The sequence below is a fragment of the Ochotona princeps genome, chromosome 31 (genome assembly GCF_030435755.1).
Source record: "Ochotona princeps isolate mOchPri1 chromosome 31, mOchPri1.hap1, whole genome shotgun sequence".
In the NCBI taxonomy this organism is placed as follows: domain Eukaryota; kingdom Metazoa; phylum Chordata; class Mammalia; order Lagomorpha; family Ochotonidae; genus Ochotona; species Ochotona princeps.
Genome location: NC_080862.1, coordinates 390,722 through 418,567, shown reverse-complemented (window position 1 = coordinate 418,567; position 27,846 = coordinate 390,722). Strand labels below are relative to the sequence as shown.

The following is a 27,846-nucleotide window of genomic DNA, read 5'->3' as shown; positions in this document are numbered from 1 at the left end:
ATGCTTGGGCACATGCCACCCACATGGGAGACCTGGACAGAGATCCACACTCCTGGCTTTGGATTGTTGCAACCATTTAGGGAGTGAACCAGTAGATATAAGATCTCTTTCTCTGTATCTCCTTCTCTCCGTAAATCTTGTCTGCCTTTCCAATAAAAACAAATCTTTAGCAAAGAAGAAGAGCTTTGTGAACACACTGGACACACAGCTGGAAGAACTGGGCCATCAGAAGCTGGGGACAAGGGTGCATCTGCTTAGCTTTGCTGGCGTCCCTCACTGCACTGAGTGTGAAGGGACACAGAAGTGTCCATCACTGAATGCTACACCCCCTTGGGACAAAGCAGTGCCCACATCCCAGACGCTCCGAGCTGCCTTCACCCCTCTGCCTTAGCCTCAATCCACTTCTCCCTGCAGTTTACAATTTGTCTCACAGCAAACTCAGTTTGCTTACCAAGTTTTGGGCCTCATTCTACACAATCAGAACAGGGAACACTTGGGTTCGGTTGCTGGTTTTCCAAATTATTCTTTGAAAATTTTACTTATTTCTCTTATTTGAAACAGGCAGAGAGATCCCGTCTACTAGTTCACACACCAAATGCCGACAACATCCACAGCAGGGCCAGGCCCGAACGAGGACAATTACCTGAGCCGTACCCTTCTGCCCTACGAAGCGCATCAAGCAGAAAGCTGGAATCAGGCACAGAGCCAGGGCTCAATCCCAGTAGTCAGATGTGGAATGCTATGTCCCAGCTGGCCTCTTGCCCAATGCAGTAAACACGTGCCCCCACATTTATGCTCTTATCCACACACAAACAAAAAAAACACATCCCTCCCTCTACCACCTGTGTATCTGCCTGTGCGTTAGCCTTCAGAAAATGCTTTGGGGACAGCAAAAAAGGCAGAGAAAATGCCTGATCGATTCAGATATCTTGGGATGTGACAGTCCTCAGGGTTTCTTCTGAGTTCGCATATTCTCCAGGATGAGAGAAGCTAGGGGTGCAACAGTCGTCTGCAGGAGGCAGTCATTAGTCCCTTAAGAAAACAAAATGCAGCAGTCCTCACTCTGGGACCCACAGCCAGGGCCCAGGCAAGGCTTCAGGGGGCTGTGAGTGTCCTCGCTGTAGGAGCCAGAGCCAGAGCCCAGGGAAGGCTGTGGGGGCTCCCAGCAGCCAACCAAATCCCACCAGGGACAGAACTGGGAGCAGACAGCTTACAGAGCAGGAGTCCTCCACTCCCCCACAGTGTGGCAGCACCCAGTGCTTTGCTAGGGACTGGCACTGCCACAGCAGCTGCTGGGCATGCAGTGCTGCACACTTCCCCCATTGCCATCAAGTGGTTTTTTAAAAAGTGTAATTGTGTGAGCCAGCGCTGTGGCATCCTGCCCCTAGACACTGGCATCCCATACGGGTGACGGGCTGAGTGCCGGTGGCTCCACTTCTGATCCAGCCTCCTGCTAACATCCGTGGGAAGGCAGCAGATGGTGGCCCAAGTGCTCGGGCCCCTGCCAGCCACAAGGGAGACTGGGAGGAATTTGATCCCAGTTCAGCCACTGGGACCATCTGGGGAGAGACCTAAGGTATGGAAGATCAGTGCTTCTCTCTCTCTCTCTCTCTCTTTCTGTATCCTCGCTCTTTATAATTCTGCCTTTCAAGTAAATAAATCATATATATAAAATGGCAGTAACATGAGAGCCCCTACTTGCTGGCTATGAGGGCATCACAAATCCTGGCTTGTGAAAGTCTTAAGTAGTTTTTTTTAATCTTAGCAAAGTTCACATAAATTATTGCTAAGTTGAACCTACTAAGTCAGCCTTAAACCTGCTCCTGGATTGTTTGTAACACTGACCCTCAGAGTTTGGATCAAGAGACAAAGTAAAACATCTGAGATACAGTCATTTCACCCCTCTCCTCCCAGGCTTGGGGCAGCCACACCCTGGGACATTTCCAGACTTCCTAACCTGGTTGAACCCGGCCCAGCCAGAGACCATTTGACCCCCAGGCAGCATGAGTTAATCAATGAAGCCTAGATAAATCAATCTGCAGTCACAATTGCTTGATGGGATTTTCTTTAGTTAGGCGGGGCAAGCCTAGCGGGATGTCCGCTGTAACAATTCACCCAGTGCTACTCTCCACTCTGCCCCCACCACACCCACCCCTCCGCCACTGCCCAGCCACATCCACAAGACTTCCCAAACCAGAGGGGACTGCTGCTGGACACAAAACCCAGGGGGCCCAAAGGCCGAGCACTCAGCTTCCTCCTGAAGACAGCCTCCATGGGGATTTCCTCCTATCCCTGAAGGTAGTAAGTTCTCACCATACCTGCAAATGGTTGACTGTGAACTGCTGTCAGCGTACATTCTGGATCCAAAGTGAAACAACACAGCAGATGAATCCCTGCCCGGGGGTGGGGAGTGGAGTAACCGATCTCAAGGCCACAAACACATCAGAGGGCCTTCCTTACAGTGCAGGTAAGGGGAAGGGGGGGAGAGGAGGACACAAAACGTGTGCTGGGAAACTGACACACTTCTCTGTGGGCAAAGTCTGGCCAGTAACATGCCAGGAATTCCTGTGACCCCAGCACCCACACACGTGGTTGGTGCATCTACCTGGCTTTCCAGATCCACCACTAGAAAGCTGCCAGCACCCATTCAGTTCACTTGGGACCCTCCTCCCGCGGGGTCCTCCAAGTCACTTCATCCAGCCCTGGGAGAGCATGCACTGCTGGCCCCATTTCCTGAAGTGGCCGACTGGGGGAGGGATCTGTTCAACTGTCCTTTCTTTCCAGCCGAAACCCTCCAGGGCACGCGTACTGGGCTGCTCCACTAACAGCTGCAATTTGAATTGACATTATGCACCTGTATTGCACATCCTCCCCAGCAGGCCCCAGGACTCCGCGGGGAGAGGCTGCAGAGGCCGGGGCAGTCCACAATGGCTGGTCCACTGGGCTCTCAAGAGCAGACAGCACATCTGGTCTACGTTTGCCTCCCTCACTGTGGGCAGCACTGGGAGGCAGCCATCAGGTGTCAGCTAAGGGGTCTCACGGAAGCCTTGTGCAGGGAGAACTCCCCTATATCACTCCTGAGCAGTAGCTTCTGGAAAACCTCATGAAAGTGACTGCACCCAGGCAAGCACCCCCATGTCCCCACAGAAAGAGACGCAACAGCACCCTGTCCCATCAAGCTCTTCACCACCACCTGGCCTCCCCAGCAAGCCCACACTCTTACTACTTTCCACACTCATTAGCAGAGATGATGGTGAAAACTGACTGACTAAGCAGATGCTACACTGCATGGAACTGAGGACCAGCTCGCTCTCCTTCCCAGGAAATAGGAAGCCCCCAGAGTTCCCTCTGCTCCTCCTGTGAGGCTGCAGTGAATCAAGTGGACCTGTGTCCAAAAGGGACTGTATGCATGAGCGGCACAGTCCACCTAGATCACACTGCCCAGGCAGGGATCGCCTCTCCTCCCTGTGGGGACTCCAGGAGACAGCGGGGCACTGAGGCAGGGCAGGCTGTTCCGGGAGCCTCAGGAAACCACAGGCATTCCTGCCGCACCCAGGGACGCGCCCAGGGACACGGCTCTGCTCAGCGTGGCTGCAACAGGGGCAGAAGGCTCACTCCATCACTAAGGCCCTGGAGTCTTCACTCCCAAGGACGCCAGGACCCTGAAGTGAAAACTTCTTCTTATTTAGAATGGAAACTACCGTACAAAAAAAAAAATAAAAAATGGAAAGTCGACAAAAAAGAAAGCGCTGGTGACAGGTAGGTGACATAGTACCAGAACACAAAGCATTCATTGTGCAAGCCACGCACTGGGAGGCAGTCGATGTGAATGGAAAATGCAGCCTGGTCTTCCCGAGTTCCTCAGTCTATGTCGGTCGGGTCCACTACAGGAAACTCCGCACCAAGCAGTTAAAAAAAAAAAAGGCACACAACAGGCGACAATGCGAGGCACTTCCAAGGCAGCAAACTCACACGAACTTGGGCTTTTAGACAATGCGTGCTCCTTGGCGACTTCATTGTCAAGCCCAAAGACGCCAGAAGAGTGGAGAAGCCGAGTCAGGGACCCCGGAGGCCAGACGCCCGCTGCCCGGTGTTGGGCGAGCTGAGGCCATCTGAGCCCACCATGCGCTCCCACGCCCCAGCGCGGCTCCCGCCGTACTTACGCGGAGCCAACCTGACAGCTCCCGCCGCGGAGGGAACGCACGGTTTCCACGCACAAGCATCTCGGGCGCGGGTCCTCGTGGGCGCGCTGTCCCTGCCTCGCGCTCCGTCCTCCGACCAGCCGCCCCGGCCGCCCGGGAGCAGACCCGCGGGGACCCACCCCTTTGTCCCTCCTCCCGAGGCGGTGTCGGCCCGCCCCCCACCCCGAGAGCTGCGCCCCGGCGCCTGCCGCCCGCCGCCCGGCCCGGGAAACTCTGATGGGCAGCTACCACCTGCGCGCGGCTCGGGTGTCCCGGCTGGCCAGAGCTCCGCCGCGCCGTGTCCCCTGGGCCCCAGCCGCGAGGTGCGTCACGGCCGGGGTTGGGGACTGGAGGAACCGCCAGAGGGCTGGAGGACCCCGGGGCCGAGCGTCCCGCGGTGCCCCTGCCCACGCCACCTCCCCCGCCGGCCAGCCGGATGGTTCGCTCCGCGGCGCGCTGGGACTGGCAGGTCCAGCTCGGAGCTCGGGCGGCCCGGCCAGGGCAGCAAGTTTGCAGCGCGGCAGTGAGCGTGGGGCGCTGGCTGGTGCGTCGGGGGCTGGTGAGCCGGCATGGACCGCTCGTAGAAGCACCTAACAGGGTAGCCTGCACGTAAGAGTCGCCCAAGTCTCCTCTCAGTTCTCTACCAAGAACTGGGGAAACCCCAGCGCTTTCTGCCCTCCCTCCAGGCCTGCCAGGCTCGCTCGCGCTCTCTCGCTCTCTCTCTCTCTCCCTCTCTCGCGCTGCCTCCCTCCACACGGAACTTCTCTAGACAGTCCCTTCCAGGTGACCTCTGTGGGACATTTCCAACTTGCCCGTGGAGTGACTGAAATCCCTTAAGGCTCTGACCCAGCCGTTTCGCTCATTTGCCAGTGCTCTTTGTGCAACTTGAAGTGTTCCTTGGCGCTGGTTTTCTGGCGCTAACGCCTACATCTCATAGGCACGCTGGGTCCAGTGCCGGTTCCCGCTGTTGATGTGCCTCGGAGAGCAGCAGATGGCCCCTGCATCCATGTGGGAGACCCCAGGGATTCCCGGCTCCTGGCTTCAGCTATTATGGCCACGTGGGCAGTGAACCAGTGAATGGACTCTCTCTCAATCTATATCACTCTGCCTTTCATATATATATACTCCTTGAAATAATTAAATGTTAACATGTCCTTATCTAAAAAAAGAAACAAGTACGGGAAAAATCAAAACAGGTACCCTGATTGAAAATACAACTTTGGGATTGAAATCGATGGAAGCCGTCCGGATTGCCACATGGCTTGGGGGATGAGGTGAGGGTAAGAGATGTGGCCCCACAGCCCCTGCTGAGGTGCAGAAGCCAGGCAGCCAGCTGCTCTCCGGGAAAAGTTGCTTCACTTCCTGCCTCATCCAAACCAGCCTGGCAGCCTCAGCCTGCTGCGGCCCAGCCTGCTCCGCGGTGGCACCAAGCAAGCCTGAGGGCGGACAGCACTTCTCACTCCTGCCTGCGCCATGGGGGCTGGGGCAGCACTGCTCAGGGAAGGCGTCCCACTCCTGTCCTAAGCACCTACTTAGAAAATGCTGTGTAAATTAAGTAGTGCTGACTTATAATGACAGCACTGGGAACTGGTCACACCTTGGGAGCTTCATCATTAAGTGTTTTAAAGGCAGCGAAGATCCAGAATGAATGACTGACTCTCTTTTTCTCTCTAGAGCTTGACTGGCCTCCAGGAAGACCACTCGCCAACTAAATAGCCTTTGATATTTAAATTTACTAACATGAGAGAAGGTGGCGGTTCATTCAGCTCCCTATGACGCACCTGGGAAGGTAACAGGATGGCCAGACGCCTGGGTCACCCAGTTGGGGACCAGGTGGAGTTCCTGGCTCCTGGTTTCAACTTAGCCCAAATCTGGATGGAACAAGCATTTGCAGAGTGAACCAAACAAGTGGGAGAGCTCTCTCTCCTCTCTCTCCCTCTGTCTGTCCCTTCTCTCCCTCTCCCAGTCTGCCTTTCAAGTATATAAATACATACATTTGTACCAGGAAAAAAAAACCAGAAAATGAAAACAGCAGGTTCTTAATCACACTAGCTATATTTCAAATTCTCAGGACAAGTACAGAAATGTTCTGTTGGACTACACTCCTCCATGCGATGGGCCCGCCCCTGACAGTGCGCCTCTGCTGGCTTTGCTGGTGGCAGCAGGGGTCAGCACAGCGCTATGGACAAGCAATGGAGGAGTGCCTGTTCTCCCCGAGAGGGGCTGCACTCCAGCTCTTTGTATCTTCACAGATACTTTCCACCAAGCACTTTCTAACTCGGCCCTGTCAACCCTTGCCTCACAGGTGCAGTCTTCTGCAACTCACCATCGGGAAGGAATGAGAAATGGTGTTAGGTGGAGAACCCTGACAGGTCCTGGGTGGGTCTGGGGGTTTTGGCGAGACGGGCTTCGCAGCCCTCCTGAGATAGGAGGGTGGGGTTGCTTATCAATCCTAGGGGCAGGGTAGGAAGGAGTTTCTAAGATTAAAAAGGGGAAAGCATTCTAGGTAGAGGACGTGTGGAAATAAAAGCAATGGAGAGAAAGGCTTACTCTTGCTAAGGCAGGAGGCGAGGTTGCCCGGGCTAGCAGGAACTATGCTAACATGGAAGTGGGAGAAGATGGGCATTTTATAAATATCACCCTGGCAGCTTCTTGGAAGATAGATGGCTTGAGGGGGGTGGGAGGGAAAGGGCAGGTTTTCAGTGTAGCCAAAAGAAAAAACAATAGCATTCTTGTGGGACCGTAGGGAAGGGGTGATGTGGCCCTGAGGTCAGGCAGTGTCAGACTTAAGGGAGCCAGCCTCCAGAGAAACCAGGAAGTGAATCAGCAGGCTGGACCTGTGCCTGATGAGATAGGGGAGACGAGAAGGAAATGAATCCGGAGTGACTCTGGTTTCAGGCTTAGTGAACTAAACCGAGGCCGGAGCCTTCCCAGGGAACAGGGTGGCAGCAGATACTGGGAGGGGCCTGGGGAAGGGACTGTCAGCGTGAGGGCTCATCCAGAGCAACTATATTCCCAGTGCCTCCTGCATGCAAGGTGCTGGTGAATATTTGCGGAGAGATCTGGGAGTCACCAAGGAGACCTGAAATCGTAGGAATTGGGAAGACGACTCAGGGATTGATGTAGATTTAGGGCAAGAGAGAAGAACAGGTCTGATCTCAGGAATGCCAGTGTGGGCCCGGCGGCTAAAGTCCTCGCCTTGAACACATCAGGATCCCCTGTGGGCGCCGGTTCTAATCCCAGCAGCTCCACTTCCCATCCAGCTCCCTGCTTGTGGCCTGGGAAAGCAGTCGAGGATGGCCCAATGCTTTGGGACCCTGCACCCATGTGGGAGACCCGGAAGAGGTTCCTGGCTTCAGATCGGCACAGCACCGGCCGTTGCGCTCACTTGGGGAGTGAATCATCAGACGGAAGATCTTCCTCTCTGTGTCTTTCCTCCTCTCTGTATCTGACTTTGTAATAAAAATAAATAAATCTAAAAAAAAAAAAAGGAATGCCAGTGTGAGGGGGAGGGGGAAGGCAACCTCAAGTCCTCAGGACACAGACCAAAAAGGAACTGCAGCAGAGAAGGGAAACCTCCGGGGAAGCGTCCAAATAGCCAGGGACAGGAGAAAGTTCCCGGAAAGTGTCCGAACAGCCTGAGACAGGAGGAACCTCCCGGGGAAGTGTCCAAACAGCCGGGCATAGGAGGGCTTTGTGGAAGGGGAGAACCCCGAGGAGGAGGATGAAAACAAGCACTGAAGGTGTTCACGAGGGAGAGGACCACGGCTCATCCCAGCCAGAGCGGCTTCCACAGAAAGACAGCATTGGGTTCAGATGACCGTGACTGTGTGAGGAACTCTTCACTCCTGGCTTATTTCCAATAATGGAAGGCGGAAATCATCAATGCTAAGTGTTGGGAGGGCTATTAAATTACGATAAATCTACTTAACTGGCATAGCAAGCCATCATTTAAAATTATAATGAGTCCACAAAACAACAAAGAGGATGATAATGACCTAATTATCTACAAAGACAACCCATATTTGCTCTAACCTATGATGACAACCATGATGAAATTATTAATAGGAAAATAGATGGGAAAGGGTCTGATATAAGAAGTGTGCAGATGTTCTGCTGTTTAAGATGAAGCTGTTCATGAGAAGGATCATTTTTCAATGCTTTTCAGAGTGTTGCATAATATATAACTTGTATATAATACACATGTCACATATATACAGAATGTATACTGCACATATAATATTTAAGGTTACTGAAACAGGTTGGTCTAAAGGTCTGCGGTACGGGCCCGGCGGCGTGGCCTAGTGGCTAAAGTCCTCACCTTGAATGCTCTGGAATCCCATATGGACGCCGGTTCTAATCCCGGCAGCTCCACTTCCCATCCAGCTCCCTGCTTGTGACCTGGGAAAGCAGTTGAGGACGGCCCAATGCATTGGGACCCTGCACCTGCGTGGGAGACCCGGAGGAGGTTCCTGGTTCCTGGCATCAGATCGGCGCGCACCGGCCCGTTGCGGCTCACTTGGGGAGTGAATCATCAGACAGAAGATCTTCCTCTCTGTCTCTCCTCCTCTCTGTACATCCGGCTTTCCAATAATAATAAAATCTTTAAAAAAAAAAAAAAAAAGGTCTGCAGTACACAAGGTAAACAAATACTTTCCTAGTCTGATTTTCTATTAGCTACAAAGTACCATCCGCTGGGAGCAAAGGCAGCACTGAAGGCTCCCCATCCCCTCTCACAGGCTGCGGTCACACCCCCAGGCTCCCCGGGGAGCATGCTGAACAGGAAAACACGCACACAAGCCATGAAAAGTCCCAGCATTGCTCAGTGCTGAGACAGTCTCTGAAGCCCTACCTGCGAAGGAACCACACCCCGCCTTCCCAGCAGCCTCAGCTCCTCTCTTTGCCCTACCCTCCACATCGCCTTATTCCAACATCAGGACCAACAACCTTCCATATTCACCCACATGGCTTCTTCCACAAGCAGCTGCCCCTCTCCTGTGGCCCCTGAAATTACTTCAGAAAGAGAGGGTGCTCAAGTTCTGCCTTGGGGGGCCTGTGCTGCAGCACAGTGGGTTAAGATGCTAACTGCGACACCAGCATCCCAAATGGTCAATAGTTCAAGTCCAGGCTTCTCTGCTTCTGACTCGGTTCCCTGCTAATGTGCCTGGAAAAGCAGCAGGAGTTGGTCCTGCTTGGTCCCTGTCACTCACAGAATGGAGACCGGAATGGAATTCCTGGCTTCAGACTGGCCCAGACATGGCTCTTCAGCCATTTACTCTCTCTCTCTTTCTCCCTGCTGCTACACTTTCCAACCAAATTAATGATAGATAAATAAATATGAATAAAACTTGCTAAGATGCATCCTCCTTGTTTAAAGTTCTGCCAGTTGGGTTCCAACCATCCATGAGGGAAAGCCAGGCTGAGTTCGTGGTTCCTGCTTCCTGTATCAGGGATGGTAACTAGCTACCTGTTTTCTAAATCCCAGCCCAGTTTCAGCTTTTGTTAGTGCCTGTGATGCAAATCAGTGCTCTTGTTCTCTCCCAAATAAATAAATGCAAAGTGTTTATTTATTTATTTCAAAGGCAGAGTGATAGAGCAAGAGGGAGCAGCAGAGACCTTCCATCTGCTGGCTCACCCCACCCCCAGGTGACTGTAACGGTCAGAGCTGGGTAAGACTGCAGCCAGCAGCCTGGAACTGCTTTCAGGCCCTCTTTCCCCTACCCCCCCTTTTTTTTAATTATTCATTTTCATTGGAAAGTCAGATGCACAGAGAAGAGGAGAGACAGAAAGGAAGATTTCCATCCACTGGTTCATTCCCCAAGTGGCTGCAACGGCTGGAGCTGAACTGATCCAAAGCCAGGAGCCAGGAGCCTTCTCTGGGTCTCACACGTGGGTGCAGGGTCCCAAGGCTTTGGGCCGCCTTTGACTGCTTTCCTAGGCCACAAGCAGGGTGTGAACTGGCACCCATATGGGATGCTGGGTCATGCAAGGCAAGGACTTTAGCCACTAGGCACTGCACCAGGCCCTCCAGGTCTTTTTCTTGGGGGAGCAGGGACGGTGCATGTGTGTGCGCATGTGTGTGTATCAGGGGTAGTAACTAGCTACCTGGTTCTAAATCCCAAATTACTATCCAAGGAATTGCTTATTTGCATATGGAACTGCTTCTAGAACTATACTCCCACCTAAAACCCCACAGAGAATAGCAATCTTCTAAGTTGAGACTTTCGTCCTTCATATCTCCAGACAGTTCTAGAAAAGTGTACAACACAATCGAATCAACTTGTAACAGCAGGAAAGCTAGTTCACATTTGGAGATGTCAGCTCCCTAGTCTCCCATCAGTTTGCACACTGCCTGCTTCCAGGATGTTCCACTGTTTTCATTCTAAGGATTTAAACAGTTCAGAAAAGCACAAGGAAATCAAAAATTACCTAAAACCCAAAGACATGACTGCACCAGTAGGAGGACATTCTAGACACATAGCAACTGACAGCTGTTCTAACTCGTATTTCTATTTTAAGATTATTTGTTATTTGTGTAAAATAGGGGGAAAGGGGTATAAGAGAGAGAGAAAGAGAGAGAGAGAGGGGGGGGAGAGGGGGAGAGGGAGGAGGGGGGAGAGAGAGACCTTTCATTCTTGGGTTCATTACCCAAATGGTCACAATAGCCTTGCCTGGCCCACAGCAAAGCCAGGAATTCCATCCTGGTCACACATGGGAGAGACCAAGCACCCGGGCCGTCTCGTGCTGTCTTCCCAGATGCTTTAGCAGCAAACTGAGTTGGAAGTGGAGTAGCCAGGACTCCAACTGGTGCACCATAAATAGTGACTTCATCTACTATGTCACAATGCCGGCCTGAGCTATCTTAACACAGCCATTTTGGACTACAACATGGAGAATACCCAGAGATCTGAAAGCAGATCTATCATATGACCCAACCATCCCCCTCTTGGGAATCTACCCAAATGAAATGAAACCAGGATACAAAAAAAGCAGCTTCTACCCCATGTTTACTACAGCTCAATTCACAACAGTTAAGATATGGAATCAACCCAGAGGACCACTAATGGGTGACTCAATAAAAAGCATGTGGCATATAAATATTGTAAAAATATCACTTAGCCATAACAAATAATAAAATCTGTCTTTTGCAACAAAATAGTTGCAACTGGAAACGTTTATGCTCAGTCAACTAATCTAGTCTCAAAAACACACACGCTTTCTGAGATGTGGTGGTTAACACAGAACACATTTATATTACAGTAAAAATGTGGTCTTGTAATCTATGTGCTTTTTATTTGTTGAGTGTTATAATTAGTGGCAAATTAAGCCTATGAGTATAGAATGGGATCAAGTTACGATTGTACAAATACTTCTGCAGAGAGGGTGGGGAGGAAAAGGTATTTCAGGGGAACAAAGAGTGACTGTCTTTAACTGTCCATATGAAATGCATAAAATTTGTTCTCTTCATAGTCATAAAAATTGTAAAAAGTTACTATTTGATATTATCAGAATAAAATGTAAATGAAATAAATTCACAAATCAAAACAAGTATTTCATTAACCTGATATATCAATCACCAAAAAGATGATCTAAAAAGAAAAGAAAAACGAATGTCCTCCCAAAAAATCTTCAATGGTGAGTTTTCCAAAAACCTTTCTAAGCTTAAGAAAGCCAGTGCAGGTGCACGCAGTAGCTGCTGCAGACTCTGCTTGGTATACTTGCAACCATTATCTAGTGCCCAGAGTCCCAGCTCCTTCCTGCTCATGTGGGAAGCACCAGGTGAAGGCTGCCACCCACACGGCGGGTGCAGATGGAGTTCCGGGATCTTGAGGAGTGAAACAGTGGACAGAGAGCTCTGTCTTTCTGCCTTTGAAATAAACTGAAAAGAAATTCCAAAGAACTTAAGAAAACCAAATGAAAAATGGCCTTTGAGTAAGTGTATCACTTCAGAAAGCTCAGTTCCTCAGGATCCGCCTCTTGGCCTCGTCCCTACATCTGGTCTACCTTCCCACCCTGATTCCCAATGCAATGAGACTTTGAGGTGGAGGGTCTAGGAGGTCTAGATTGTATCTGAAGTGTGGGAGTCGCACAATGCAGTATGTGCCTTCGAAGACAAGAGAGAAATCTCTCTCCAGTAGCATGCACGTGAGGGAGGCTCATGGAGCACACAGCGAAACCACAGTCCATGAGAAAGCAAAAGGGCCTTCAGCAGGAACTGCCAGCACATTCCCCACCTCCTGAACTGGAGACATCAATGTGCATAAGTACCTGTAAGTCCTCGGTGTGCTGCTACAGCAACCAGAACCAAGACTGCCCCTGATGCTCCATGAGCTGGCCTCACCACCTTGCCCAACTCAGCTCCCACCACATGCTCCCCAGCTCACTGCCAGGAGCCACACTGACCACGCTTCACGGTTGTTGTTCTAAGGACCTTGTCAACTCATCCCTGTTCTCAAGTCATGGACCACAGAGCTGTCCTCTGCTTAGATTTCTCTTTTCTTCTAAAGCAGAGGTCACCCCCTTAAGATGGCTCGCAGGAAGCAATGCACACCCTCAGGAGAGAGACAGTTTGAGCTAAAGCAAGGAAGTGCAGTTCAGCTGAGTGTTTTATTGAGGGTGAAAAAGGTGTTACTGAGAGCACAGAGCAGAGGAATGAAAATTTCAGGGACAGTGGGTGATATGGTTAGAGTCAAGGAGGCCTAGAGAGCCATTAGAGTAGGAGGAAGAGCCAAAGAAAGCGACAGGCCTATTACCCATCCCTGCTGCTTTATTGGTAATAACTGGCATGGGTGCTGTTATTACTACAACGAAAGGATCCTAGAGCAAGTGCAAAATTAGCCAGTCTTTCAGGAAGAGTGAGGGCCTAGTGGATGGTGCCTTTCTAATGGCTCTCTTCTGCCTGCCAATGACACATTCTCTTCCAGTGTGTAAGAACCCCGCAGTGTGGGACAGCTCAAGTACCTGGGTTCCTGCTAACCATTTGGGAGATCCACAGTCCCCTGCTTCAGCCCCATAGAGCCCTGGCTGTTGCAGACACTTGAGTAAAACCACTGGATGGGAGGTCTCTCTTCCCCCCTCTCCCTCCCTTTCTCCTCTCTCTTTCCCTGCATGTCAAATAAATACAATTAATTTATTTCTCTCTTTCTTCTTTTTTTTTTTTAAAGAATCAAAGAACCCCTCTTTCTGGCAGCAATGGATTTCACTATCCATGAAGTTGACAAAAGACAAAGTTGAGGCTGGCACAATGGCCCAGCTGGCTAATCCATCACCTCTGAGTGTGGTATTTCATACAGTTGCCAAATCTTGTTTCGGTTACTCCACTTCCAGTCCAGCTCCCTGCTGTGGCCTGGGAAAGCAATGGAGAAAGGTCCAAGTCCTTGGAGCCCTGTATCCATATGGGAGACCCGGAAGATGCTCCTGGCTCCTGGCTTCAGATTTGCTTAGCTCTGGCCGTTGAGGCCACTTGGGGAGTGAACCAGTGGGTAGAAGATCATTCTCTCTATCTCTCCTTCTCTCTGTAAATCTGCCTTTCCAATAAAAACAAAACCCTTCCCATAGGATAGTAACACGTGGAGTGTAAGCGCTTGCTGTGACTGTGGACTTGGTACTGCTGCCCCTGCTCTGGGGGTGGAGAAGTGCCTTCAGACAGAGAAGGGAAGTTGGCCAAGCTGGGCCCAAGTAGCTGAGGCTGGATGCTCCCAACTCACGGACTGTCATGCTCAAAGTCAAGAGACAGAAAGCTGGAGCTCTTCCATCCACTGGAATCAAGCTGTTCCAGCAACTGAAATAAATTCTGGCCTAGCATCCAAGGGGATTCAAGTTTGAGAAACTCTATGATAGTAAGAGAATGCAGGTGATCTGGACGCCACTCCAGACAACCAGTTGGTTTCTTATTCAAACACACTTTGGGGTCTCCCTGAATTCAAGAGTCCTCCCTGCCCCTTACCTCCAAAAAGAAAAACACTTCACAACAATTTGCCCCAAACAAAAAGGCTTCCCTCTCCCAGCCAGGGGAGTGTGGCCTCTGGAGACTGTCCCAGGAGACACAAGCCCTCCAGGGAGCCAAGAGGGGTATCGGCAACACTCACACTTAGATTGCTTAAAAACAAACACACAAGCCCTAAGAATTCAGTATTGATGTCAACAAAGATTAAAATTGTTGGGCCCAGCATGGCCTAGTGGCTAAAGTCCTCGCCTTGAATGCGCCCAGGATCCCATATAGGCACCGGTTCTAATCCCGGCAGCTCCCTGCTTGTGGCCTGGAAAAGCAGTAGAGGACGGCCTAATACTTTGGGACCCTGCACCCGTGTGGGAGACCTGAAGGAAGTTCCTTGCTCCTAGCTCCAGATCGTCACTCGGCCGTTGCGCTCACTTGGGGAGTGAATCATCGAATGAAAGATCTTCTCTATCTCTCCTCCTCTCTGTATATCTGACTTTATAATAAAAATAAAATAAATCTTTAAAATTGTCAAAGCCTTCCAGATTCTCAAAAAAATGTTCAGCTCATTTAAAAGTGTCCCCAGAAAAAAGCTACAAGCAGATATTCTCCAGGGCAGCCTTGCACATTAACCGGGGCTGCTTCAACAAAGGGCCTGGGCCTGCAGACAGCATTTCCACATCAGTTATGTACACTGCACTCATGGCTCACTGCACGGTGCCCTACATTTCCTTGGTGACACAGACAGCATCCAGGTTCCTCCCCAGGGGTCCAGTTCTGCACCTCAGAAGGGGCCTGCCTTAGTATATACGATCCCAGGGCAGAGTGGGAAATTCTACAAAAGGACATTGTTGGAATTTCCTGGTAAACATTTTAAAGGTTGGAAGTAATTATTTGCAAAATGCTGCCTTTGGGTTACAAAAGAAAGGACCTAATTTTACAATTTTTCTTATATTTATTTATACATTTGTAATATATAGATACACACAATTGGATGTCAGATTTTTAAAAATTCTGTTTAGTATTTACTTATTTGAGAGAGAGATAAAGATATCCCATCCACTTCTCCTGAAGCTGGACTTCATCTGGGTCTCGCACATGTGCAGGCAGTGTCTTGAGCCCTCACCACTGACTCCAAGGGTTGCAAAGGCAGGAGCTGCAACCACGTGGAGTTAACTGACTAATCCTCACCTTGAAAGCGCTGGGATGCCATATGAGCACCGGTTCACGTCCCAGCTGCTCCACTTCCCATCCAGATCCCTGCTTGTGGCCTGGGAAAGCAGTAGAGGAAGATCCAAAGCCTTAGGATCCTGAACCCACATAGGAGACCAGGAAGAGGCTCCTGGCTCCTGGCTTTGGATTGACTTAGCTCCGGCTTTTGCGGCCACTTGGGGAGTGAACCAGTGGATGGAAGATCTTTCTCTATATATCTCCTTCTCTCTATAAATCTGCCTTTCCAATAAAAATAAATAAATCTTAAAATAATAGTAATAATAAAGATAGTGGGGGACACCAATGCCTTACACCGAAGAACCTGGGTTCTGCTCTGGCTTGTAATTCCTACTTCCTGCACAGAACTCTGTAGGCTCCTCCCATCTACAGAGACGCTGAACAAGCACCTGGTGCCCAGCTTCTGCTAGCCTAAGGGCATCTGCGGAGTGACCTGGAAGATGGGTACAACCTCTCTCTCAAATTTACGAAGAAGAGATCATTGGTGAGCTGCAACCACAGGCCAGGCATGCTATCCTGCATGTTGTCCACAGTGCACAAGCATGCTGGTCTCTGACACCTGCTCTCCTAGCACGCGTCCTCCACTTCCACCCTGGTCTCTGTGCTCACACCATCGGCTGGGAAAGCTGGTCAGGTAGGAAGCCAGGACACTCCGGCACTGCAGGCACAGGACTGGGGAAGGAGGCTCTGGCACCCCATTGGTACTGCCCTACTTATCTCTGCCCTCACTGGTCACTAATGGTTTTTGTGTAGAATACACTGTGTGCCTGGAACACCTGGTTCCACTTCTGTGCCCTCTGGCTCATGATCTTCAGGAGAGCTGGCCTGGCTAAGTAGCTTGAGCACATCAAGCTTCATGCCCACACTCCTGGTGTGAGGAAGGGATGTGAGAGTGGCTGGGGCCACAAGGGAGGCGCGATTCTTCGTTCGTCCAGGGTGAGGCCCAGTGAGCACGGGAGTGGTATTCAGTTCAGGAAAGATCGGGAATTTTTAGTTTTTCCTGCCTTCAAAGTTACAAACTAAGTAAGTACAACACAAATCAAACCAAGTTTATTTCAAAAAGAGGCAGAGCTTCTGGAAATTTACATTCCAAACACTAAACTGCATAAACAGAATGTTTCCTGATAGCTTTTTATTTGTTTGAAAAAGCAGAGTGGAAAGAGGGGGAGCAGAGGAGGAAGACACTGGAAAGAGGAGAGAGCAATCTCTTCCATGATTCACTTCCCCAGCGCTGACAACAGCAGGGGCTGGGCCAGGAGCCAAGATCTCCAACCAGGTACCTCGAGGCCTCCGGCAGTCACTTGCTGCCTCCCCGGGTGCTCATTACCAGGAAGCGGGTGGCCAGCAGAGGCAGGACTCAACTCCAGGCAATCTGATATGAGATGAAGGTATTCCAAAGGGTAGCAAGGAGGGAGGGAGGCAGAGGTTCTCTCCCCAAATGCCTGGAGCCAGAATCCAAGCCAGGTCTCCAACCTCGGTCCCCGGGACCAAACCAAGCACTGGAGCCATGACTGCTACCTCCCGGCATGCACATCACAGCAACGGGCATCAAGAGTAGAACATGTAAATGAATTACTGCAGTACTGTGAGATAAGTACAATTAAGAAGCTAGCTATAAAGTATAGGGGTAAATAGAGAAGTGATTATGTCTTGAAAAAAGTTGGGAAGTCTTGTCTTCTAGAGATCATTTTTAAGCTGATTGTTGGAAGAATTAGGGACTTGCCAGATGGTAAAGTCCAGGCAGAATGTAACACAAAGTGAAAAGGCCAAAATCTAGGAATGACAGAGTGTGTTCCTAGTTTGTTTGTTTGTTTGATTGTACTGCCTTTGTTTCAGGAAGAATTTAAGGTAATTTATGTTCCAGTCTTTTCATACTGGAGTGGTTAGAGATGAGACTCAAAGATGGCAGGAAGTATATTATCAAGAGTTTTGTAATTGATGCTTGAATATGAATTTTATATAATGGAAAACGAACCCAAGAGGACTGATAATCAGATTTGTTGTGAATTTTCTGTATATTGAGTGAATGAAGATAGAAATTGAAGATTAATATGTACATTTACATGATTTCATTTTTGTAAAAGGCAAAAGTGCATTTATGTGTGTTTATATATACTTGTATACACAAAGGAAAATGTTTCAAAGGATATACTTTAACTTGTTCACAGTGATAACCTCTGGGGAATGGGATTAGAGGGAAGGGGATTTATGTGGCTGTCTGTATACTGGGTGGGATATTGTGCTTTTATTTCTGTATTTGAATTTTTAATAAATATGTATTATTTATAATTTTTTTTAAAAAAAGAGTAGAACTAGGAATTAAACCAGGCCCGCTGGCATGTGATGCAGACATCCCAAGTGGCATTTTTACTGCCAGGATAAATGCCTACTCTTTTAAAAATTAACACTTTGAAGCCTCTCTCAAATCATGTCAACTTTGTGATCTTAGGAGCCAAACTTCAAATCTGAAACAAAATAATTTATACGTAATTTGGAAACAATGGTCTCACCTACTTTCCCCTGATCCTCAATCCTTCCTACCCTGATCAACTATGTAAACACATCAAAGATAATTGCATATTTCTTCCAAATCCACCATTTTTCCAATATCAAACAACTGTGATTAGATGATTAGGAATCCTGTCCAGGTTGCTTTGCCTGACCTCCCAGACCAGCCAGACTCGCTCTTAGTAAATCCAAATCTAAGCTTTCACCAACCATCCAAGCCACGAGAGTGAGGACAGCCCCCACACAGCAACCACAGGTAGCTGTCAATTCTTCAGCTGCATTTCAGCAGGCTACATGGAGACAAAACAACCTGCTACAGGTGTCCCGAGAGCTACTTCTTGTGGAATGTCCCATTCCCACTGTGCCCAACTCCCCTTCTCTCATTGGCTGGAACCCGCCTGCAGGGACTGCCAGCTTAAACAGACAGGAATTCTCAAACCAGCACATGGCAACAAGGCCAAGGCCATTGCAGCCAGACACACACAGCCCATAATCAGAGGTTAAAGTCTAAGAGCAAATACATCTCGGCATCTGTCAAAATAAAGTTTAATACCTTGTAAATCTCATTTAATTCATACTTGAAATGGAACCAGTAAACAGATAATACTCACTCTTAGCTCCTTCACTAAGAGCTTATGCACAATGAATCTTTAGAAGCCAGTGTGACTGATGTTTTTAATATACTCAGCCAAGGGCTTACCACTGTTACATAATTCACTGCCTCAACACTCATGATGGCACATGACCTATAAAGTGACCTCTAACCCTGAACACTACCAGCACCAAATGTCCATCCCACCAGCTGGACATCTGAGTCACAGCGGCTAAACAAGAACACTTTGAAAAGTGTTGTCCAAATGGTATATGGAAGTAAGCTTGCTTTGTACAGAAACTTTTGAAGCCTATCTATTCAAAAGGGATCTTTAAAACATCCACAGAGTGCATGCTATGAAAAAAACCACTCATACACTCATTGCACCAGAACAAACACATCTTTCAACTCCATTTTCCCATGACCTTTTTAAAGTAGCCTCACCATCATCTACATTAGCCAGGAAGGTCTTCAGGAAACAGTCACCCAACTCAGGCAGAGGCTTATAAGTCTGTTTGGAAGGTGTTTCTGTTCTTCAGTAAACCTTCAAAAATTAATACACCAGCAACATCACAAATGATGGCCTTAAAATCATTCACAGTGCACGTGAACTGGGGAGAAGTGGTAACTAGGCGCTGAGGGAGACCTAAGCAAGTACCTGGGTAAGCTGGCTCTCTGCTGGCACGGCTGTGTGCTGGCTGGAATCCTTTCGCCTGTGGCTGTAGCTGGGATGCCAGTCCCACTCGCAGGGTGATGACAGGAGTGTGGTACTCTGCACCCTGGAAAGGACAGTGCTGTTTAAATCCCACAGATTATTTCCAACATGGCCAACTGAACAAACCATACAATGTTCCCATTCACAGTTTGCCATTATATTCACTTCTTTCAAGTATAATTTTCTAGAAGCAACCAACAGAATGGGAGAAAAATCTTTGCACACTACACAACTTATAGGGAACTAATATCCAGGATTTACAAAAAAACCCAGGGACAGTTAAAAACAAATTATGAAGAAATGGGCAAAGGAAATGAACATTTTTCAAAAGAACAGATTCAAATGGCTAACAGGCATACGAAAAGATGCTCAGGGAGAGGGGTTGGGAGAATCCCAGATCCTATGAAACTGTGTCATAAAATGAAATAATAATAATAAAAAAGATGTTCAGGCTCCCTAGTCATCAGAGAGAAATAAATGAAAACCACATTGAGGTTCCACCTAACTCCAGTGAGATTGGCCTATGTTCAGAACTCTACTAACAACACCTGATGGCTTGGATGTGGGAAGAAGGTACCCTCCTTCACTGCTGGTGGGAGTGCAGCTAGTACAAGCACTTTGGAGATCAGTATGGAGAGTGCTTAGAAAACTGCAAATAAACCTGCCATATGACCCCGCTATTCCGCTCTGAGGAATATATTCCAAGGAAATGAAAACTGCGTATGAGAAAGGTAACTGTAATCTGATATTTACAGCAGCACAATCTACAATCGCAAAGACATGGAAATAATCCAGATGCCCATCCAAAGAGCAGTGGTTAAACAAATGTGGTACCTCTACTCCATGGAATATTACTCAGCCATTAAAAAGAATGAAATTATACCATTAGCAGCTAGATGGTCCCAAATAGAGACCATTATGCTCAGTAAAATAAGTCAATCCCAAAAAGACAAATACCATATATTCTCTCTGATATAAGGCAGCCTTCATGCAAACTGTAAGATCAATAACTGCAACCCATGGGTTTTGACATTTTTATTTTTATTTTCATTTCCTCCAAATAGTTTCTTTTATCAAATTCTTCACTGACTCATAGATCACAGAGTAGCATCATTTTACTCAAGAAGCTTTTATGTTTTCTTTTTCATTTCTTCATCGATACATTAGTCATTCAGTACCATGTTGTGCAACACCATGGTGCTATAAATCCTTGTTTTAACTTCATTCCTGTTGTTGACTTTGTTACATGATTTCTCATTTAAGGGAATGTAGAGTGATGGTGTGGTAGAGACTATCATATCCAGCTGTGAAGATACAATGCAGCATGCATCTCTACTTCCAAATCAAAGATGGACTCCAGTGAAACTGTTGGAATGGCTAATCAACGAGATGCTGGACTGTCTGGCATTGTCCGTACCAGCCATGTCAGGACACACTTAAATAACAGATTGATGGACTTATGACTGCTTATCAAGGACTATACTCTTGCAATAATATGGGGAAAATCAGTCAGGGAGTGTGAATTTGGGGAGGAGTAGGGAAATCCCAGAGCCTATGGATTTGTATCATAACATTCAAAATATTTCTTAAAAGTGTAATTTTTTCATGAGCATTTCTTTGAAAGGCAGACAGATGGCAATAGACACGTATGTCTACCATCTACTTATTCACTCCCAGATACCCCCCACATCCAAGGCTGGGCCAGGTCAAGCCCAGGAGTGGGAACTCAAGCTGGGCAGACACCCAGCTGCAAAAGCCAACCTCCACTGCTTCCCGGTGTGTGTATCCAGAGCTGGGACTTGAACCCAGGCACTCCAGTAGGGGACAGAGGTGTTCCAAGCAGTGTTAAACCTCTGTGCCAAACACACACACACTCCCCGGGCTTCTAGAACAGTCATAGCATTGTACAACCCTCAACTTGATCTATTTTAGAATAATTTTCACTAACCCAAAGGAAGCTTTCTCCAGTTCGGCCTCCCATCACCATCCAATCCCCTAGTCCTTACCTGGCCATCTGACTGAGGGCAGCCACCAACTCACCTTGTGTCTCTATAGAGATGCACCTATAGATATTTCCACCCTGGTTAGTCCATATAAACGAAGCCACACTGTGTGGCCCTTTGGAACTTTCTGGCCACTTTGGCTGAGCTTTATCCAGTAACAGCATGTATCAGAACCTCACTCCTCCTCACGCGCACTGCAGTGCTCCTCAGCTGTTGAACACGTGGGTTGTTCGTACGCTTTACCTATCACCTACATCAATACATCTGCTAATGTGAATGTTTGCATCTCACCTGTGTACGTGGAATACCCCCTAATGCTTTTAGTTTTCAAAAAAAGAATAATAAAAAGAGAATAGCAGCCACATGAACTTTGGCATCAGCATTCAGCAGAGGGTAAGATCAAAAACAAAACAAAACAAAACAGGGCGCTGGCAGCGTGGCCTCGCCTTGAACGCCCCGGGATCCCATATGCGTGCCGGATCTAATCCCGGCAGCTCCACTTCTCATCCAGCTCCCTGCTTGTGGCCTGGGAAAGCAGTCGAGGATGGCCCAGAGCACTGGGACCCTGCACCCGCGTGGAAGACCTGGAGGAAGCTCCTGACTCCTGACTCCTGGCTCCTGGCTTCGGATCGATGTAGCACCGGCCGTTGTGATCACTTGGAGAGTGAATCATCGGACAGAAGATCTTCCTCTCTGTCTCTCCGACTTTGCAATAAAAATAAATAAATCTTTAAAAAAGAGAGAGAGGGGGGTTGAACTGGAACTCTGTCCTGGGATACATGCAGCAGTTCTGTCTGCTGCGTAACCACACTCACCTAAAAACATGCCATTTGAAATGTATTTAATCTATTTGAGAGATAGGAAGAGGCCCAGAAACAGAGCGCCCATCCACCAGGATTACTCCAAAGGCCTCTGAAGTCCACAGCCAGGAGCTAGGAATCCAATCCAGGTCTCCCATGGGCTTGACAGAAATCCACCCACCTGAATTAACAGTGCTCTCTCCATGGTCTGCGTGACCAGGAAACAGTCAAGAGCTGGAGCCGGGGATCAAATGCAGACACTTCCATGTGGGATGCTGGGGTCCTATGCCATACACCTACACCACATTTATCATTTACAAGTGTACAGCAGAGAAAACACTTTCAACTCAAAGGGAATTTGTTCTTCATAGCTTTCATAAACGTTGGCAGAGGAAGAAATTCACTTCAAACTTTTTGGTGAATTGCCCACCAGAAAAGATGGAAAATCCTTGTTGTTCTAATCCTTTAGAGCAAAAACACAAGCAGCATCCTCCCCCTGTCCATTTTCCTGACTCCGGCACGGCCCTGTCCAACGCCGCCTCACGTCTGGGCCCAGCCCAGGCGGGCCCTGGCAGCTCAGCTTGGGCAGCCATGGGGAAAACTTTCCGTGGGAGGAAGAATGTGGCTTCTCACCAGTTCTGGGCATACCCTTGTGTTTGCTGAACAAAGTGGCATTGTGGCATCTGTGCAAAACACCCTGCTCCCCACGGGATGACACACACTTAAGGAGGCCACTGTCTTGTATTTGTACAGGCAGTGGGGCACATCTCCCTTCTCCAAGCGCCAGCAGGAAAGCAGGCAAAGGCTAAAGCCAGGCCATCTGGACAGCCCACAAAGCAAGCAGCAGGTCTGCAGCCCGGCCCATCCATCGTTTCTATTATCACTTCCAAAGATAAATAAATGACTAGCAAACCAAGATGTGCTCGGTCATGCTTGTGGCCTTTATATGAAGTTTTTCTACAGGTGTCAGCTCCAAAGAGTCTGCTTCTTTGAAAGGGTTTGCCTTTTAAATCAATCATTTCCTCTGAATTTCTCAGATAGCGCCACTTCAACTTCCCTTTTCATAATGTTCCAGGGAATGGTAGTAACTGGCACTCTCCCCCCCCCCCCCCAGTAACATCTTTCCTTTCTAGAATACATTATTTTTTTTTAAAAGAGTTGGACTTTTGTTGCGGTCACTTGGGGAGTGAATCATCGGACGGAAAATCTTCCTGATTGTCCTTCTCTCTGTATATCTGACTTTGTGATAAAAAGAAAACAAATCTTTAAAACAAAAGAGAGACACAATTTTTTAAAAGGTACATCTGGGGCCAACACCATGGCATAGTAAGCTAAGTCTCCACCCGCAGTGCCAAAATACCAGGTGGGCAGCAGTACGTGTCCCAGTTATTCCGCCTCCCATCCAGCTCCTTGCTTCTGGCCTGGAGGTGCAGTGTAGGATGCGCCAGATATTTGGGCCACTGCACCCACACAGGAGATACATACAGAGATACTGCCTCCTGTTGCTGACTCGGCTCAACTTTGGATGTCGTGGCCACTTGGAGAGTGAACCAGTGAATGAAAGATATCTCCCTCCCCACCCTCTCTCTCCATGACTGTGCCTTTTAAATAAAAATAAAATAAATCTTAAGAAAAAAAAAAAAAAGATACATCCAACTTGCCTTGTTAAGGATCACTTTCTAGCAATTAAGGTTTTTTAAAATTATTATCATTTATTCCAGCATTTTCCTCTACCTTTACGGGCTTCCATAAAAAACAAACAAATGGGAAACCTCACAAAAATTCAAAACCTAAACACCATGGTTGCCAGACTGCAGCCCTTGTTCTAGAAAGTGTTCAGAAACCCCCCTGCGAGAGTTAGAATACAGTATACCTCAAAGGCTCATGGAAAAAAAAAAAGGAATTAAAAGATTTTTTAAAAACTCATTTTGGTGCAAAAATATTTAGGAACTCATGTGTATGGGGTCTTTAAAAGGTTTGCAGAAAATGCTTATTATTAAAAATCTAAGCTCAGCGGCGTGGCCTAGTGGCTAAGGTCCTTACCTTGATCCTATATGGCTGCTGGTTCTAATCCCGGCAGCTCCACTTCCTCTCTATCTCTCCTCCTCTCAGTATATCTGACTTTGTAATAAAAATAAAAAAAAATAAATAAAAAGAAATGAAGCTTAATATATTTTGGGGCTCGGCAGCGTGGCCTAGTGGCTAAGGTCCTCGCCTTGATCCCATATGGCCGCTGGTTCTAATCCCGGCAGCTCCACTTCCTCTCTATCTTTCCTCCTCTCAGTGTATCTGACTTTGTAATAAAAATAAAATAAATCTTTAAAAAAAAAGTGATTTAAAAAAAAAATCTATATAGCAAATTATTTGACTTTTGCGTAGCTTGATGTCAAGAAGTTGTGTGTGGGGATTTAAAGGTATTCTCACTGCTAGAGAAGGTTACCTCTAATTTGCACACCTGCACTGCAGGCCTTGTTCAGGGTGAAGCCCTTCATGAACAACCTGGGCCTGGAGACCAAAAGCACTGTCCAATCAGCAAGCCCAAGTGTGCCCCACCCGTAAGATGGAGACTAGAGGCTGGGTCTGGGGCCAGCCTAGGCTGACATACCAGATGCACACCAGTTCAAGTTTGCCAGTCGCTCTACTTCCAATCTGGCTTCCTACCAATGTAGCCAAGTTCTGGGGTTCCTGCCACCCACACAGGAGATTCCTGGCTGCAGCCAGCCCAGCCCCTGACACTGCAGGCATTTGGGGAGGGAACGGGCACATGGAGGATCTCTGTCTCTGCTTCTCTCCCTTTAGTTCTGTCTTACAAATAAATAAATAAGTCTTTTCTTGGAAGGAAGAAAAGGGAGGGAGGATATCAAAACTAGAGCTCAGGGCTGGGCTGGCAAATCCACAGACCACCAGAGCGCTGTAGCTCTCCAATCCTCCGGGCATTCTTCTCCTGAGGTCCTGGCTACCTGCATTCTCCAAGAACAGCCCATTACTCGGTGCCTGTGACCACAGGAAGTGTTTTACCCTCTGCCAAAAGGTCCCCCCAGCTGAAAGCTCATGTCATCCTGAGCTCAAGGTTGGAGCAGCGCTCTGCCTGGTCTCTGAGACTCCCTGAGGTCTCAGTTTGTCAACACACGCTTTCCACAGCCCTGCTAAACAACATTAAGCCACATGTGCTCTGTCCCCTCCACATGCACATTCGACACCTTTCATTTTCAAGAGAAGCACAGACACATCACAGAGATACCGTGACAATAAAGGCGCTGCCTCAGGAGTCCCATCTGCACACCCTAAAACATCCAAAAGCAAAAGCTCACATTTTCCTCATAAAAAGTAACTTCACTAACTCACCAGGGAGAGACACTGGTGCACTCTGGGTGCTGGCTGGCATCCCATGCACTGTAGGGGTTGGGATAGCATCCCTGACCACTGTGCACTAGGGCTGCAGGTGTTCCTGTGGGGGGACAACACTGCTCCTCCCTATTGGAACCAGTGACCTGAGCGGCTAGAGTTCTCCTACAATGACAGAACAGTGGTGCTTTTCCCCTATTTCTCTCAATTTCCTTCATCTTCTGTACTGGACGTATATTCTTTCTATGAAAAAAAAAAAGAATCATTCTAGTTTTCCAAAAGTATCATTTGCCACACAGTGTTATTCAGTGATTGTCACTGAGCAGCTTATTCAACTCAGCTTCTCTTCATTGCGCAGAAAATAACAAAAAAAAAAAAAAAAAAAAAAAAAGCTTTGAGAGAGAGTTAGAGTTGAGGCCTTCATTCACACAGAACAGCTCCTGCACCCATCTTCATCAGGAGATGCGAGCGGGGCTGTACAAAGGGCATGAAGTGAACACTGGTTTGTAGAAAGGGCAGCTCCCTGGAACACAGCACGCACCCCCACTCAGACACCCGCATGACAGAAGAACAAACGCACTTCTTCAGCTCCAAGGACTGCTGCACTGGTGGACCATTTAAAAAAAGTCAAGGCTGGAAATCCAAAGCCTAGATTATAGAGACAGGCTCCAAGCAGAGCTATCGCTTCGCACTCTGGGGAGTTAGAGGACAACCCAAGAACTGCAGCATTGTTTCTAAGTCAGTCTGGGAGTTCCACATTCACCAGGAAGAAGTGAGTTCTCAAAGAGGAACTCAACATCTCTTACGCCCACCAGAAGCTCTTTCTCCGCCTGGGCCCACCCAACAGAAGCTACTGAGATGAGAGAAGCTTTCGGCTTCCGTTGCTTACCCAGGGTGTCGCCAAAGGTTCACGTGTCTCCTGCTCTCAGGCAGCAGTTCCCTCTTGTTGAGCGGAGTGATGCCGACAGCGGCTTCCAGAATAGCCATGTACTTCTTGTACCGCATCTTGTCTCTCTCATGACAAGGGACGGTGAGCTGGGCTCATCGCTCAGCCCCAGCCACTGCCCTCATTTTGGCTCGCTACTGGAAGCAACTGTCGTTCCTTTAGCTGATCCGTGCATCCCTAGCCAGACCTAGTCAACTCAGGGAGGCAAGGGCTGGGAAGCCACACCAGCGATACAGAAAGTAAAAGGCTTTTTAGATCTCTCTGCAGTGCCGGTATTACGCGAGGCTGAGGAGCCCCGCCTAAAGCGCTAATGAAAATGATTTGCAGGAATGGCCCTGGTTTTAAACGCAGCGATCTAATGTACACTCCCCAATTAATCCACACATAAATCCCTGAGGTCGCTAATCCCTCACGCAGTAATGGCGCGCGAGGTGATTTATCTCAAGGTCTGGTCATAATTGGTGCAAAAAGCCTGCTTGCCTCCGGACGAACTAAAATCAGAAGCAGATTTGCTCGTTCTGCAAATCTCTTTCTCCCAAAAAGCTGTGCTTTGACAAATGTGGAGGGATTCCAGTTGTCATTTAATAGCTTTCCTAAATGTCAGAAACTCCATGCCAGGGTCAATGCTAAGACTAATTAATTCAAAAACAAATCTTTTAAAAAAAAACTGTTTAAATACCCCTAGAACGTAACAGGCACAAACCCTGCTAATGTGGGAAGACCCTGTGAGTTGACGTCCCTGTCAGACAGCAGGAGTCTCCCTGGGCTGTGAGAAACCTCCTCACGGCTGGCTGCGAGCTAAGGTTAGCCACCCCTTCCTCAGGGTGGCCCCCAGCACGGGCCAGGCTGCACAAAACCCAGAAAGGATTCATCCACTTTCCCAGAATATGCCCGCTTCCAGCAGAGCAGCTGAGCCAGGTTGCCAGGACGCCAGGGCTGCGGGCAGTCAGGGCACTTCACACGCAGCCAAGAGCCACAGTGCCAAGAGCAACAATATGACATCACCTTGGCTCCGGGGCCAGCCAGGCCTCAGGCCAGTGTCATCCCAGGAGATCCCACTTCCGCTTGGACCGGAGTAAATAAACTGACTTCCGTGGAATTTCATTTTGCCCAGTTTCTGTCACTCTGAGAGAGTTCAGACTTACCCACCTCCCATCTCTCAACTCTCCCAAGTAACTCTTTCCTATCTGATCCACTAAAGTGACATCTAGAAGATGCAACAGACCCACACAAAAAAGAGGGGATGGCATGTTTATGCAGTAATTCTGATGAATCTAATGGAATGATTACAATCACTGTGTCCTAAATCCTGACTCTGTGTCTGCAGATCCACATTCTTCAGGGGCAAGTTCATTTTCCTTCTTCCTGAATGTCATCCTTGGAAATAGACACCAATCATCTTTGGAATGTGGGAAGAAAATGTTAAGCTATGGATTTGCCTTTTTCCCTCTCATCCTATTGAAAAAAGTAGCTGTTTCTTTTTTTTTTTTTTAAGATTTATTCAGTTTATTACAAAGTCAGATATACAGAGAGGAGAAGAGCGAGACGAAGATCTTCCGTCCGATGATTCACTCCCCAAGTGAGCCACA

The 27,846-nt window shown here is 48.3% G+C and overlaps 1 protein-coding gene across 2 annotated transcripts in view; it reads right to left on the bottom strand.

Annotated features, from left to right (window-relative positions):
• The window catches only part of TJP2 (tight junction protein 2), a 99,959-nt gene that overhangs the window by 51,690 nt on the left and 20,423 nt on the right, over positions 1 to 27,846 (bottom strand). Inside the window, exon 2 of one of the 2 annotated variants that reach the window (XM_058657413.1) lies at positions 19,107 to 19,227. Coding sequence is in view for 1 of the 2 variants with exons in the window: in XM_058657411.1 (XP_058513394.1) it covers positions 4,164 to 4,223 (60 nt within the window). In the remaining variant the exon portion in view is untranslated. Of the gene's footprint in view, positions 1 to 4,163; positions 4,297 to 19,106; positions 19,228 to 27,846 lie in introns of those variants that run through there. The other variant, XM_058657411.1, reaches the window with a different exon arrangement.